Consider the following 16,462-nt stretch of genomic DNA (forward strand, 5'->3'; position numbering starts at 1 on the left):
TTTTCCTGAAGAAAGCAGCCTCTTTCTCTCTCCCTTCCCTCTCTTTCTCTCTTTATTGCCAAATAGTAGTATCAAGGAAGAATCTAGGTAATTAAGAAATCAAAGTATTGTGTCTAAATTTTTTTCCCTCATAGGAAACTCTTGGAATAAAGAAGAGGATGTGGAGGACATGCTGGACACTAATCCTGGGCCCTAGACTAGGTCATGAGAATTACTAGCATAAACACTAACATAAGTATGTTTAGATTTGCTGGGTCTACAGATCCAAAGCAATCAAGTTACTGTTTTGACTGTTTTTGTTTTGTTTTTTGTTTTTTGTTTTTTTTTCACTGTGGGTAGGCTACTGTCTTTAAAAAAAATTCTGTTTTTAGCAGTCTTAATATTCCTAACATGGCTTAGAGCCAAAATTATGGTACATAAGCTTTTTCCCCCTTACCCTAATTGCCAATTAGTTACCCATGCTATCTGGCCTACCCACTTTGGCAAAATAAATCTTAGACTAAAAGAGAATCCAGTGCCAGTGTTCTTACTCAGACCCTGAACCAAACTACTCTCCCACTGCAAAAAGACTTTGAAAGGACACTACAGCTCACTTCAAGGATTTGAAAGGAAATTAGAGGGAAGAAGGATTAAATATATCCTGCTTGGACCCAGAAAGAAATGGTGAAAATACAGATACTGACTTAGACTAAGTATAAGAAAAAGCTTCCCCACCATGAAAGCAGTTTAAACATAGAGAAAGCTACCTTAGGTCATGGGCAGTTAAGTGGTACAATGGATAGAGCATTTGCAGTGAAATCAGGAAGACTCCTTTTCCTGATTTCAAATCTGGTCTCAGACATTAAATAAGCTGTGTGAGCTAGGCTGTTCACTTAATCCTGTTTGCTTCAGTTTTCTCATTTGTAAAAATGAGCTGGAGAGAGAAATGACAAACTACACCAGTATCTTTACCAAGAAAATGCCAAATGGGGTGTTGAAGGGTCAGACATGACTGAATAATCACCACCTCAATAAATAGAGGCCTTCTTCTAACTGGAGTCTTTCAAGCTGAAGCTGATGACCAGTTTTTTGAATTGTTGTAAAATTCACATCCTAGTTGTATTAGTTGAAGTTCCTTCCAACTCAACAGTCTGTGATTCTTTAATTATATGAAATCAGCCTTTTGGTCTCCAGTAAAGAGAATATTTCATCATCAAAAATGTTTATATTGACTGTTTGGATCCATTAACCCTAAATCTTTTGTTTCAATACTTCTCTAGGTTATTAGATCAAAGGTTTTTAACTGAATAGCAAAAATGCAATTTCTTAGAATTCTCTAATTGGAGAAGGGATAGATAACAAGCTTTGCCTATATGAACAATTTATATTAAAATGAAGGGAAAATGTACATTTTCAATTTAGACTGTGTCTAGTAGAAGCACAAAAATGGGATTTTACTGAATAAAAGATTGGTTTTCATTCTTATTCTTTGTAAATCTGTGTTGGCTTATATTTTATATGCAATAGGATGTTTGATACTTGAAAGTGATTTCTGTAATAATTGTATAAATTGCAGCCTTGAATTGAATAGACAAATAATAAATAATATTTGGGAAATAATAAATAGCAGTTTTGGTTTTCCACACTGATGGTTCAGCTAAAACACAACTCATGCTCCATGATATTGTGACCTTATCTTTTTAAAAAAATTTCTATCTCAAATGCCAGCTTTATTCAGAAAGAGAACTTTGGAGACTAAATGTGTATCAGAGTTTTTATTTTAATTTTATTTGCTTTTTCTTGTGGGATTTTTTTTCCCTTTTGGTCTAATTTTTCTTGCATAATATGACAAATATGGAAATATCTTTAAAAGGACTGCATATGCTTGACTTAAAAAAAAAATTCTAACCCTCTAAAGGAGAATTGTAAGAGGCAAGGTAAAGGCAGAAATAAACATTTATATAGTGTTTGCTATGTGCTCAACACTATTATAATTTGCTCTTTTGCAAATATAATCTCATTTGATCCTCTCAACTACCCTACAAGATAGATGCTTATTATTGTCCCTATTTTATGGTTGAGGAGGCAAACATAGGTTAAGAGATTTGTTCAGACTCACAGAACTACTAATGTCATATTTCAACTTGTTTTTTCTCCCTCTGGACCCAATGTTCTTTCCATTGTAATACCAGCTGCCTTTAACAAAAATGTTTTCTCCTGTTCTCTCCCCTCCCCTCCCCTGCAAAAAGTGCCTCTAAGTGATTAGGTTTTGCTTTTTGCACATTGTAGACACTTAATAAGGATTTATTGAATAACTGAATATAGTGCTTATCTGAAAGAAATAATGATTTTTAAGAATATCTGCATTTTACAAATTTTATATGTCCACCAAAATACTTTAAGTGAGTCTCTTGAAGTCTCTGACCCTGAATTCTGGGTGATGGATCATGAATAATCTTGGTTCCCAAATAAACTTTAAATGGCAATAAATAAATAAGATGAAAAGAGAAGGGGGAAAGAGAGAAATCTTCCTAGAAAAACAATCTCTCAGGAAAACTATCACAATAGCAAAATAAGTAAGCAAAACTGAAGACAAAGTACAATGAATAAATATTGTGGGATAAAAGAAAATTGATTAGAAATTTTCAGAAGAGAAGAACATAACAAAAAGTACCTCTGGAAGAGAATTCATACACCACAAGATCTTCCAGAATGGTTTAAAATCATAATCTTAATAAAAGATATAAAAGGAAATTGACACTGATAATATTGGAAATAAAACTGTTGAAACAAAAAAGATGGTAGAATGTCTCAACATAATTGAATTTTCTAGGAAAAAGAAGGGGAAGTACAGCAATAGGAAAAAAAAAAAAACAGGATATCTGTTGTGACAAGCAACTAGAAAGTGAGTGGATACCCATCAGTAGAAGAATGGCTGAATAAGATATGATTTATGAATGTTATGGAATATTAATTTTCTATAAGAAACAACCAACAGGATGATTTCAGAGAGACCTGGAGAGACTTACATGAATTGATACTAAGTGAAATGAGCAGAACCAGGACATTGTTATACACAGCAACAGCAATAATAAACGATAATCAGTTCTGATAGACATGACTCTTTCCAACAATGAGATGATTGAGATCCAATGATCTTGTGATAAAGAGAGCCATCTACACACAGAGAGAGGATTGTGGGAACTGAGTATGGATCACAGCATAACATTCTCACTCTTTTTGCTGTTAGCTTGCATTTGGTTTTCTTACTCATATTCATTTTGATCTGATTTTTCTTGTGCAGCAAGATAATTGTATAAATATACTTACATATATTGGATTTAACATATATTTTAACATGTATAACATATTGGATTGCTTGCTAACTACGGGAGGGGGTGGAGGGAAGGAAGGGAAAATTTAGAACACAAGGCTATGCAAGAATCAATGTTGTCAAATTATCTGTTCATGTTTTGAAAATAAGAAGCTTTAATTAAAAAAAATTTTTTTTTTAAAGTATTTCCTTTTCTAGTTGGTTAACTTTCATTTGAGAATCTTGTTTTTCTTGGATTTTTTTTTTTAAGTTTTCCCTTAATCTCTCTCATTTGATTTTTTTTTATTGAAGCTTTTTATTTTCAAAACATATGCAAACATAATTTTTCACCACTGATCCTTGCAAAACCTTGTGTTCCAATTTCCCTTTCCCTTCCCTCACCACCCCTTCCCCTAAATGGCAAGTAATCCAGTAGATGTTAAACATCTCATTTGACTTTTAAAGTCTTTTTTGAGTTCTATAAATTCTTTCTGGGTAGGGAACCATTTAATGTTACCCTTTGGTGTAGAAAAGGATTTTCCCCCCAGCCTTTTACCTTTATATATGTCTTTCTGTGTCGAATATGTTTCTTGCAAACAACACATTGTAAGATTTTGGTTATTAATCCATTCTGTTATTCATTTCCATTTTATGGTAGAGTTCATTCCATTCACATTCACAGTTATGATTTTTAACTCTGTATTTTATTCCATCTTCTTTTCTGCCCTATATATACTTTTGTTCTCTTTCCATTCTGTTCTTAGTCTTGCTTTTTTTTTATACCCACCCTACCCCCTACCTTATTTCCTATCACCCCTCCTCCTTCTCTTAGTAGTGTTTTTTACCACCCCCCATTACCTTATTGCCTATCACTCCTCCCCCTTCTCTTATATTTTATATGCAATGGGATGCATATAAGAAGGGGGAGGGGGTCTTAACTCTACCCTTCCCCCCCTTCTCGTACTTTGAGTTTCTGCCCTCCCTTCTGTCTTGTCCCTCCCTTTTCTTTTCCTCTTTCTCCTCTTACTTCTATATATGATTAGATAAATTACTTTATGAACTGAATGATTAAGCTATTCCCTCTTAGAGCCAAAACTGATGACATCAAGCTTCAGACAATGCTCATTCTCCTTCCTTCTTTCCCTCCATTGTAATAGGTCTTTTGCACCTCTAGTCTCATTAAACTCTCCCTTTTCTTTTTCCAGTACAGACCTTTTTTTACCCTTTAAGACATTATCATTGGTGTTATCACATCAGAGTCCATTCACAACCACACCCTCAGTCCATGTGATGTCCCCCTCTGTCTGCCTCAGTGACAGATACAGTTCTCAAGAGTTACAGATATTATTTTCCCATCTACAGATGTGAAGAGTTTAACCTTTAAACACACACACACACACACACACACACACACACACATTTATTCCCCTGTTTACCTTTCTATGCTTCTCTTGAGTCCTGTGTTTGTAGGTTAAATTTTCTATCCAGTTCTGATTTTTTCAGTAGAAATGAGTGAAAGTTTCTTACTTCATTGATGCTTCATTGCCTCCCCTGAAAGATGATGCTAAGCCTCATTGTGTGGTTATTCTTGGTTGCAACTCTAAGTCTTTGTCTTCTGGAATATGGCCTTCCAAGCCCTCTGATCCTTTATTGTAGAAGTTGCCAGATCTTGGGTAATTCTGTGTTGCTCCTTGATATTTGAATTGTTTTTGTCTGGAAGCTTAAAGTATTTGTTCCTTGAGATTGTAGTTTTGGAGTTCTCAAAACAATATTCCTTGGGGTTTTCCTTGTGGGAACTCTTTCCAAAGGTGATCATTGGATTCTTTCAATCAGTATTTCGTCCTCTGTTTCTAGTATTCACTGGGGCAGTTTTCCTTAATAATCTCTTGTAGAATGCTATTCAGGCTCTTTTTTTTTTTTTGGTCATGGCCTTCAGGTAGACAAATAATTTTTAAATTGTCTCTTCTGGATCTATTTTCCAGGTCAGCTGTTTTGTCAATGAAACATATCACATTTTCTTCCAATTTCTTATTCTATTTAGTTTGTTTGAGTAAGTCATTAGCTTCCATTTGCCCTGTACTCGTTTTTAATATATGATTTTCTTCAGTTAGCTTTTGTATCTTTTTCAATTTGATTAATTCTACTGTTTAAGGAATTGTTTTCTTCAGCCAATTTTTTTCCTTCCTTTTTCAAGCTGCTGACTCTTTCATGCATACCTCTCATTTCCTTTCTCATTTTTTCTTCTATCTTTTAAAGTCTTTTATGAGCACTTCCAAGAAGCCTCTTTGGCTTTGAGACAAAAGTCATATCATTTTTTGAAATTTTCTCTGTAGAAATTCTTTCCTCATCTGAGTTTGTGTTTTGGGCTGCCCTGTCACCATAGTAGCATTTTATAGTCAAGGTTTTTTTGTGTTTCTTGCTTGTTTTCTTTCCTTTTCTTTTGATATTTCCTTTTTTTTTTTTTTTTATGTTGTGTTCTGCTTTGGGGAGGAAGAAGGTACTGTCCCAGGTTTCCTGTGCACCTCTGAACCTTGGCTTTGAGCACAGGGGGCCCTTGTGTTTACAGGGTATAGCTTTGCCTGTTCTTTTCAGGAAATAGCCTAGTTTCCCAGAGTTTGCCTTCTAAGCTGAAACTGGAAACTGCCCCACACTGAATTGCTCCTCTCCTGAGCCAGGACTAAGGGTCTTAGTTGCTGATTTGCTGTGATTAAATCCCTCTCACCAGCTTTCCCTGAGTCTCTCTGAGATAGGCTGAATGCCCTTTTCATGCCAGTGAGAGTGACCTTCCTTGAAGTTTTTCCAGTCTGCCTTGATCTGGACAGGGGTTTCATTCCTTCAGACTCTGTTCAGAAGCTTGGTTTCATGTGGTTTTTGAGGGAAACTGGGAGAGCTTGAGCAGCTTCCTGGCTTTTTTTTTTTTTTTTTTTTTTGCTTCTCTCTCCTCTAAAAATGAACCTTATTTTTCTTATTCCCATAGTAAGTTTCTGTTTGGGTTCTTCTTTGCCTGTTTTTTTTTTTTTTTTTTTTTGGTTGTTGTTTTTTAATGAAACTCTTAATATAAGCACCTCCTATCTTAGGTTGGGGTATAGTGCCTCTGGCTTCACTTCAGCTCTTGCCTCTGACCTAGAACCTTAAACCAAAAACTCCACCCTCATGCAAGTGCCCACAGCCCACAACCTCCCTGCCCCACTGCTTCTGTACTCACGGAATGTGCTGGCTCCCTCTTGCCAAGGGCTGTCTCGGCCAAGGGTCCCTCAGTCTTCCCTGACTCCGACCCCTGATTCCCCAGGCTGACCAGGAGGTGAAAGTTCCTGTAGTTGTGACAGAACCTCTGCCCAGCTAGCCCCACTGCAGAGCTGGCTTGCAGGTGTTTACACTTCACTCCAGTCAAATACCCCTTACCCAGATCTTTATTTGGATCTTCTTGGGTTGCCCCAGGAGGACCCCTGTTTTACCCCAAGTCTTGTTTTTTCACCAGTCTGTGTCTGCCCTGAGATACAATTTTGTTTTATTTGTGAGGGAAATCTGGAGAACTTGGAACTTTCTGATCTACTCTGCCATTTTCCCAGAAACCTCCCAGAGTAACTTTTAAAAAGGAAAAAAAGAATATTTATACTGTGATATACCACATTATTTTGCTTAGGCAGATAGGGATTAAGTGATTTATCCAAAGTCACAGCTAGTAAATGTCAAGTGTCTAATCCAGATTTGAACTCATATCCTCCTGATTCCAGGGCCAATGCTCTATCCACTGCTGTGCTACCTATTCGTTTTGAATATAATTAATTACAAGGAATATTATTATTCTATAAGAAATAATAAGCAGGCTGATTTCAGAAAAGCCTGAAAAGAATTGATATTGAGTAAAGTGAAGAGAACCAGAAGAACACTGGATATAGTAAAAAGATTATGTGATGATCAGCTATGATAGATTTAGCTTTTCTCAGCAATAGTGATCCAAGATAATTCCAATAGACTTGGGATAGAAAATGCAATCTGCATTCAAAGAAAGAACTAGAACTATGGGTACTGAATGGGAACTGCAGCATACTATTCTCACTTTTTTTTGTTGTTCTTTGCTTTTTTTTCTCTTGGTTTTTCCATTTTATTCTGATTTTTTTTTTCACAACACAACTAATATGGAAATATGTTTAAAATGATTGCACATGTATAATCTATATCAAATTGCTTGCTGTCTTAGGAAGGAAGGAGGTAAGGGAGGGAGGGATAAAAAAAATTAAACTCAAAAATCTTACAAAAATGAATATTGAAACTATCTTTACATTGATTTGGGAAAATAAAATACTATTAAATTATGCATATATACATACATTTAAAATTAATTACATGTAGTGGTGTTGCTCAGGCACTAAACAATACTGACAAAGAACAATACTGAAGAAACACTGCATCATCTCACTGCTAAAAAAAAGTAATTATATAAATATCAAGAGAGTTAGACTAAATTCTCTCTGAGGTACTTTCCAGCCCTTGCTCTATCACCTTCTAATTTGATGATTCTAAAATTAATAATTCCAAAAAGAATTAAAAAAAGCTTTAACTGTAAACATGTTACCATTAAACAATGGTAACCTTTTAAATTAAATCTATTAAAAATAATGAATAACTAAATAAACAAAAAACAAATAAGTAGTTAATTTGGTCATCAAAAGCACAAAACCAAATTATAAATATTTTTAAATGGATTAGTAGAATTCACAAAAAAGGGAAAGATTAAATCAGAAACCACAATGACAAATTTCATAGACAAGCATTCTTTAAACCCTACTTCTATATCAAGTATTGTGCTAAGTACTAGGAATTTTAAAAACAAGCAAAAATAAACCTCTGCCCTCAAGAAGTTTGGGTTCTAATGCGGAAGACAATATATATCAAATAAAGAAAAACACAGAAGAGAAGGCTTCACCACATAAGGACATGAGGAGAAAAGCTTTCTTCAGAAGTTGAACTCCTGAGTTTTAAAGGTGTCCAAGGATTCTAAAAGAAGTAAAAATAGAAAATATCTTGGCCATGACATCACTAGTCCAAAGACATGGAAAAGGAAAATGTAGCATTGCAGATGAGGAGCAGCTAGTAGCCCATGATGACTGGATTGAGGATATAGATAGGAGAAAAATGTGTAAAAATACTAAAAAGATTTGGAAGGGGACTACACTGTAACAAAAATTTTAACCCAGAAATAATATGTATGTATGTGTATGTATATATGTATGTTTTGCATATATATATATATATATATATATAACATACAAATATTTCTATAAAACATACATATATACATATACATACATATATATGTATAGTGCATATAAATATATATATATATATATATATGCACGTATACGTATGTTACCATAATCTTCTGTTTCTACACATTCACTAAAGTCAAGAAATATCAAAGTATATAGGTTGATTTAATTTTGAGCTGACCATAAAATCTTTAGAAAAGGCCCACTTCTATCTCTTTTTTGTGGCCCATAGGAAGTAACTTCCCCTAAGTTCCAGGGGCCACTCAAGGTTTAAGCACATAACAATGATACCCATTGCTTGTCTAGGTCTGTCAGATGCAGAATATCTCACTTCTCTTTCAACTTTGTTACTCCTCTAAATCCTAGTCTCCTCAGCAATATAAGGGTAAAAAATACATTTAGTACATATTTCTCAGGGTTGCTATGAAACTCAAATGCAATTATAATAGTAGTTAAGATCTGTATCATGCTTTGAAACACATGATGTCCTTTACAAATGATTGGTGCAATCAATCACCAAGCATTTATCAAATGGCTACTATGGTCTTGACACTGAGTTATATACAGGAAGTATACAATACTTCAATAAACACAAGGTTTTTTTGCAAGGGTGAATTTAGCACGGTGCTTAATAGTGCCTCCCCCCCATTGTCATTGTTCTTCTTGATCCCTACTTATCAGAATGCCCCCTCTCACCCAGCCAGAACTGGATTGATAGTCCATTCCTGCTCTCGTGCTCTGACTCCGCCTCTGCCTCCATCTAACCCCTGGTAGCTTGGAGACACGTGTGTTATGTGTTTCATGGGAACCTCACATTCCCTGCTGGATGCTGGATTCTTGGAGACTAGTTTCATTCAGTCCTGGGACCAAAACATGGATCCATTTGGTCCCAGTAAATCTCTCCCTCTCAAATAAAGTATTAAAAACTCTTAATCTCTATCTTGTCTCAGTATCTCTGGCATTACAGGAGAAAATCTGAAACACAAGGCTATACAAGGGTCAATATTGTCAAATTATGTGTGCATGTTCTGAAAATAAAAAGCTTCATTAAAAAATAAAATAACGAAGTTTTCACAATGTAGCATTTTCACTTTTTGTTGTTTCTCGCTTGCATTTATTTTCTTACTCATTTTCTTTCCTTTTTGATCGGATTTTTCTTGTGCAGCAAGATAATTGTACAAATATATATATATTGGACTTAACATATATTTTAATGTGTATAAAATATATTGGATTACTTGCCATCTAGGAAAGGGCATGGGGAAAGGAGGGGAAAATTTGGAACATAAGGTTTTGCAAGGGTCAGTGTTGAAAAATTATCCATGCATGTTTTGAAAATAAAAAGGCTTTAATAAAAAAGAAAGAAAAACAACTTTGAAATACTGAAGAACTTGAAAAATGCAATTCTATCTCCAGAGTGCATATTACCAAGAGGTGATGATACAAGTATATCCTATATAGATTGCTTGGCTAAACTGCTTATTTGTAACAAGAATTTTTCCCTTATTTCCTCTCCCTTTTTGCCTAGGGAAGGTTATGGGAAGATAGCAATAATGTAATACAATAGCAATGCATAAAAGAAAAAGACCATCAAAAATTTTTTTTCAATGAACAGAAAAGAACATTAGTTCCTAACAAAGCACCAGTCAAGCTGGTTATATGAAATGGAGATCCACAATTTCCCTTATAATTCTTTTCTTCTGTGCATATGTAAATACTATTACAGGCAGGCCTAAGACTAACTTTTCCTTAGTTCAGGTTCAAGGTTGGGCACAAATGAGTAATTCAGTAATTCATTGATCAGTTAGCAAATTTACTTTGTTCTAATAATGATATGCAACAAGGTAACAGTGACCATTAGAATGGATGACTCACCATGTTTTTAATATAGAAACTACAGCAGAGTAATTCAAGTAATCATCAAATCAGAGGGATCATCTCCATATGAACTGGACTTTTTAAAATGCCCTTAACCAGGAAGCTTTGTCTAATGAGATAGGCCAATTAAGTCCAAAGATAGATAGCTTTGTTGTCTTACAGGAAAAGATAAATCATTTTTGATGAAAATATGCAACTCTAGTCCTACCTCCTTTTTGGTGTTTTAAGTCCAAAATAAATTAAAAAAGAAAAGAACTAGGAGGCAAATTTTCTGAGCCTATGTCAACACACAACAACACAAAGCACAAAACATCCACTAACAAAATCAGTGGCTCAGTCTCTATAATGGGACTTTCTTTTTTATTATTATAGCTTTTTATTTAGTAGTTACATGCATGGGTAATTTTATAGCATTGACAATTACCAAACCTTTTGTTCTAATTTTTCCCCTCCTTCCCTAATCTTGCCTAATCTATCCGGGTATAGACACACAATTAAAAAAATGAATATTTGGTGAAAGTGAAATTAAAATTTATTATAACTATTGATTATTCATGACAAATAATCAAAACAGCAAGATATACTCCGTAGTTACTCCTCAAGACTGAGGTTTAGGTGCCTCTTCAAATTTGGGGTCTGTAAAAAAGGAAAAAAAAAAAATCAAAGTTAAAATCATCACATTTATTAAAAAATAAAAGGGAGGGCAGGGAAAGAAATGGGTACAATTTCTTTGAAAATCTCACCCTGTGCATATACTATCTGGAAGGTAAACATACACCAATTCTTTTAAGTTAATTCAGCAGCAAACCCCAAACTTATGAAACTATTTTGGCTTCATTCTGCAGGGGATGATAACTGGGGATATTTTCAATCAGAATAAGCAGCTGACCAGGCCAAATTACATAAAGAAATCTATGCAGGAATCTATTACAATGTTAAAGAGCTTTTTGTTTGAAATGTATAGAACTGAATCAATTCTCCATTTTGAGAAAAAGCTCAGAAACTTAGAAAAAAATAGCACTCATTCTATATTATCAAAGCTTCCAAGCAGAAAAAACATAGGGCTTAAAGTCAAAAAACACGGCTCTACTATTTACTGAGCAACTTTGAACAAATCATTAAATCTTTTTGTACCTCTCTTTTCTCCTCTGTAAAATGGGGATAACACTACTTGTCAACTCAGAAGGTTATTATGAGGATCAAAAGAGATAATGTACATAAATGAAATGTAAATAAACTTTAAAGCATTGTAATTAAAGTTATCTGTAAGTAAACTGTTAAGTAAACACTTAAAACACCTGGCACCTGCTAGCCAACCAAGAGAAAACTAAACTCAAATTAAGATGTTTCTAAAGCAACAAAAAGAAACTTTTGACCCTGAAAAAAAAAAAATAACACTGGCTTTTTCACACTTCTTATTTCCACCAAAGGTTTCTTTTAAAGAAAAGAATGCTTTTTTCACACAAACAGGAAGAAAATCCTTTCAGCTCTAATCATGTCTTTTAACTACCCCAGAAAATCAATCAATAAGCATCTATTAAGCACCTTTTTCATGTAAGGCAATGTTAAACAATCCCTCTCAAATTTGCAATCCAGCTGGAAAAACAAATATTTATGTATATATAGAATAAGTACAAATAGAAAATAAATACAAGGTAGTTAGAAGGGAAGCCTTTAGCAATTGAAAGAATTACAAAAGAATTCATGAAGAAGGTAGTGTTTGAGCACCATCTTGAAGGAAAAGATTCTATGAGATAGAAGTGAAAAGGGAATGCAGGGATGAGGAGACAATATAAAGTCATCAAAATGAGATCTGAAGAAAGGACTGTTTGGATTTGTTGAAGAGTGTGGGTGAAGGAGTAATATATAAAGAGATTGAATATAAGGCCATCAGCGGGTCTTTAAAAGTAGTATGGAAGACTTTGTATTTGAACCTTGAGGCAACAAGGAAATGCTAGTGTTTAACAAGGTCAGGAATGAATTAATCCAAGCTATACTTAAGAAATATGAATGGGGAGAACTATTAGAACCTTGGGGGAAAAAAAAGGTATGGAAAACAATTTTGGTAGAAAGATGAGTTCTGTCTTGGACATAGGGAGCTTGAGATATCTCTGGGGTGTTCAGTGTGAAATATCTAAAAGGCAGTTAGTTAATGATGACAGATTAAAGATGAGGACACTAACTGGGGCTGGATATATAAATCTGCAACACTAACATGATAATTAACCCTAGACTAGAAGGATCAGGTCAGTCAAATGATATAATTATTATGACATAATAACTAATTATTGTATTTTATAACACTTGTAATATTATTTAAAATGCACTAACACCCATTTAGGAAAATGACAAAAAGCAAAGGAGACTAAAGATATAGTTAAGACAGGAAGAGAACCAGGAGAAAGTAGTATCACAAAAAAAGATGAAGAGAAAAGGAGTAGAAGGCAAGAGTATCCAGGAAGAGGAAGGAATGGTAAATAGTCAAATACCCCACAAAAATAAAGACTCCCTCCCCCAATTTATTTTTCTTTTCTTTCTTTTTTTGTTATAGCTTTTATTTACAAGTTATATGCATGGGTAATTTTACAGCACTGACAATTGCCAAACCTTTTGTTCCAATTTTTCCCCTCCTTCTCCCCTCTCTCCCCCCACCCACCACCATGGCAGGTTGACCCAATACATGTTAAGTATGTTAAAACACATATGTCCTAATAGTTATTTTGCTGTACAAAAAGAATCGGAGTTTGAAATTCCCCCCAATTTAAAAGTTGTGACTATATGATAATTTGCTGCTATAAGTTTCCACAATATAATAATACTCAAAATGCCATAGTACACATAGAATACAAAATGCTTCTGGAGTATAAATCTATTTGATTAAACAACTTGACTTTTAAAAAATGCACCACAAATTTGTCAATAAACAGTCATTTTGAAATCTCAAAATATCACTGTGCTAACTAGTTTGCTCCAAGGGCCACTGGAATGAAATGCTCTTTCAAAATAAGTTTATATCTATAAATCACTAACCCAGAATTTAATTTGAAAATTAAAGCTTACCTTCAAATTTGAATGTTGGGAATGTATTCATGTCTGCTTTACCATACATCTGCTTAAGCTTGAAGAGTTCCCTGTCCAAATCTTGTTGATATTCAGGACCTATATCAACAGGTCCTCCAGCTGCCCTAATGTGCAAAAAAAGTAAATAAAATAAATAAAATTCATTCTATCATTTACATAAAATAATTTTCATTTCATCAAGTAACAAGAGGTCACTAGAGAGTATGTTAACTGGGGATCTGAAAGTATATTTTTTGGGGGAGGAAACCTGGGCTATGATTTTATTAATATAAAGAACTCAATTTTAGAGCTGGTGCACTGAAATATAAACTCTGCCCATGGTCTCACAGCTAGTATGTGCCAAAGGGGAGGACTTAAAATCAGATTTTCCTGACTATAAGACCAACCCTGTAGCCATTATACCAGTTTCTTAATTAATAAATATTGACTAATTTCAAACTGATTTAACTGTTAACAGCTACTATAATACCAAGTCAAGAGCAAAGTATGGCCATTAAGTAAGGAGTACAATACTGGAAAGGTAGTGTGATATGATGAAAGTAGCAAAGTAATGAAAGCCAGAAGACTTGGCTGTAATTTCTACTGCCTAGCACAATACCTGGAATACAGCACCATTTTTAAGTCCACAAAGAATAAATCTTAATGAAAAAATATAAATAGATACAAGTCACTCATGGAACAAAGGAATTAAAGCTTCATAAAGAGAGAGATTCTTCCAGGTTAAGAGTAAAAAAATATATGAGGACCACTTTTAACATAAAATCACTTTTTCTTTCACAGTGGGTAGGGTACTCAGTCAGATACAGGGAGGATGAAAAGATAAATTAGGGAGAAAAAGTTTGTAAAGTTTTTCCTAGCCCTCCCAAAAGCAGGTGTCTTCCCCTTTCAGACTGCCTGGTATCTACTTTGTTTGTATCTTGTACATATGTATATGCATATGTGAACATATAAATCCTCTTTTATTATGGATTTTTGCTTAAAAATGTTTCACTTATAGTAATTCTACAGCAATTTAGTTACTGAATTACTAAAAAAAAAACTTATTTACAGTTGTTATTTGTATAAAGTATTATCTTAAAAGCTTAACAGTTTTACAGGGAGATTCTTGGATATTTCAAAACATTTGACAATTAAAAAGATTTATTATTGCAATCACCAAAGATAAACGATTTTATTTCTACTTACTGTCTCTTGGATTTATATTCTCTAATCTTGTCTACAAAGAGTTTTTGAACAGGATCAAGTTCCTTGTTAAATGCAACAGCTGTAATACCAATGTTCCTCTGAAAATAAATCGAAGTTGCAGACCTTACAAGAGTTGAAAACTTGAGGAGCCTTTTAAGAGCCATAGTGATCCTAAAGTTAAATGAACAGAATCAAACAAATTGTTTTAATGAAAAGAAAAGCAAATTCTGCACACAGCTGTAAAAATACAATGAAATTCTAATTTCACCATCATCCAAAAGGGCTAAGTCACAAACTGATAAAATACCATGTAATGAGCTCCACTGTACTAAGAACTTTCTAGAGGCACACGCAAATCTGAATACAGGGAACATAATCACCATTATTCTCTTATTTCTAAGATCCTTTAATATCTGAAATCTCTTCCTTTCAGTTTCTGAGCATATAAAAGGCTGCATGAAGTTAAGTATTAGGAACCTAAAAACAAATAATTATAAAGAACTAAAACTTGAACATCATTAAGATCGAAAACCAGCTGTTAGTAGTAAGGGAAGTAAGTCAGGGGTTAAATTGGAGGGGGGGGGGAGTAGAAATAAGGTCAAAATATTAAGTGTTAGGACATCTGTATATATAAGAAAATACAAGGATAATTGAGTTTTTTCCCAGTTAGGATGCCAGAAAAGCTAATGTAATAGGCATGTTACCTCTATTACCTTATTCATCAACATCCAATTACACTTCATTCTGCAACTTTTACCTAAATATGTCCACTTTCTTACTGAATCCGTTTCCTCTCAGTTCACATTTTAAAAGTTAAAGGGCTTCTAAACCTCTAACCCCTGCTCTTAAATCCAGGCTAAGCGGTTTTAGAGATCTTGAGAGGCCATCGAAATCCATTCCCCTTCGAAGGGTAAGAGAACTTTGCACTTCGCCCAATCCATTCCTTCTCATGCATTTTACACAAAAACAAATGGGAAGCTGCGGCTCAACCCAGGAACCTGACTAACACGTCCTGGTTGTGACCTTGTACCCCCGACAGGCCACAAGCAGCCTTCCCTTCGCGGAATCAAAACGATTATATCCTCACCCCAACCCAGCAGGCTCAGTTTCGTCAGGCTTTGTGTTTTGTTTTTCTAACCCTAAGGAACGCCACCGCCGCGCCCGTACCCAGCATGCGGCACCAAGGGCAAAGAGCCCTTCTCCCTAACACGTAAGGCCTAAGGAGAAAAGTGGGGCAGGCAACCGCTCAGGCGTCGGGTTTTCCTGGGTGAGGAGGAATGACTTACCCTTGGGACAACAGAGACCTCGGAACGAGCCTGACCTACCCGGCCCCGCCGCTCAGTCCCAGTCACCTTGCAACCCAGTCAAGATTCCCGAACCCTTGAAGCCACTGGACCTACTTCCGGTCCTTGCTCCGCCCCACTAGGCCTCCCCACCCTCCGAATTGCATTATGGTTCGCCGCTACCGACTCAGGCTCTCGCTGCTTACCGGAGAGGGAGGAACGTTGGAAACCCGCAGTGACTTTAGTCGGCCTAGGTGAGATCTACGGCGAGTTTTTCGGGAGGAAACGGAACGGAAAGTGCTTCCGGGTCCTGTGACGAACACCTCGCTACCGCCATCTTTTTTTGTCCCTTCTTCCCCCTACCCTTCCTGCCCTTTCCACCCTTTCCTTCTCACCCCCCTACAACCCGCGCGTGGAAACCATTGATCTGTGCGCATGCGCGTTCGAGCGCAATTTTCCTCCCGGTCGCCTTT

At 35.3% G+C, this 16,462-nt stretch overlaps 2 protein-coding genes and 1 pseudogene across 3 annotated transcripts in view; 1 reads left to right on the forward strand and 2 right to left on the reverse strand.

The window, feature by feature from the left end:
- Positions 1–9,365, reverse strand: part of LOC100915493 — a 28,327-nt pseudogene extending 18,962 nt beyond the window's left edge.
- Positions 9,366–10,949: 1,584 nt separating this feature from the next.
- Positions 10,950–16,440, reverse strand: ATP5PF (ATP synthase peripheral stalk subunit F6). Of its 2 annotated transcripts, none has more exons than XM_012544370.3 (4): positions 16,196–16,440; positions 14,707–14,877; positions 13,501–13,625; positions 10,950–11,076 (listed from the first exon to the last, which is right to left on the reverse strand). In XM_012544370.3, the coding sequence occupies exons 2-4, from the start codon at positions 14,868–14,870 to the stop codon at positions 11,039–11,041; spliced, it is 327 nt and encodes a 108-aa protein (XP_012399824.1). In that variant the 5' UTR covers positions 14,871–14,877; positions 16,196–16,440; the 3' UTR covers positions 10,950–11,038. The 2 variants fall into 2 exon arrangements, with proteins under 2 accessions (XP_012399824.1, XP_012399823.1); XM_012544369.3 differs by lacking the exon at positions 16,196–16,440 and adding an exon at positions 15,993–16,156.
- GABPA (GA binding protein transcription factor subunit alpha) overlaps positions 16,142–16,462 on the forward strand; it is a 53,875-nt gene continuing 53,554 nt past the window's right edge. The window contains exon 1 of the mRNA XM_031959234.1: positions 16,142–16,243. The gene's annotated coding sequence lies outside the window, so the exon portion shown is untranslated. The remainder of the gene's footprint in view (positions 16,244–16,462) is intronic.

Source organism: Sarcophilus harrisii, chromosome 3 (assembly GCF_902635505.1).
Source record: "Sarcophilus harrisii chromosome 3, mSarHar1.11, whole genome shotgun sequence".
NCBI lineage: Eukaryota > Metazoa > Chordata > Mammalia > Dasyuromorphia > Dasyuridae > Sarcophilus > Sarcophilus harrisii.

What these genes read in the sequence shown, in the direction of transcription:
- ATP5PF (XM_012544370.3), bottom strand. Translation starts at nt 14,870, where the DNA reads ATGGCTCTTAAAAGGCTCCTCAAGTTTTCAACTCTTGTAAGGTCTGCA. An exon ending in GAATATAAATCCAAGAGACA is followed by an intron (nt 13,626 to 14,706) that starts GTAAGTAGAAAT and finishes TTTGCACATTAG; the next exon opens with GGCAGCTGGAGGACCTGTTG. An exon ending in CCCAACATTCAAATTTGAAG is followed by an intron (nt 11,077 to 13,500) that starts GTAAGCTTTAAT and finishes CCTTTTTTACAG; the next exon opens with ACCCCAAATTTGAAGAGGCA.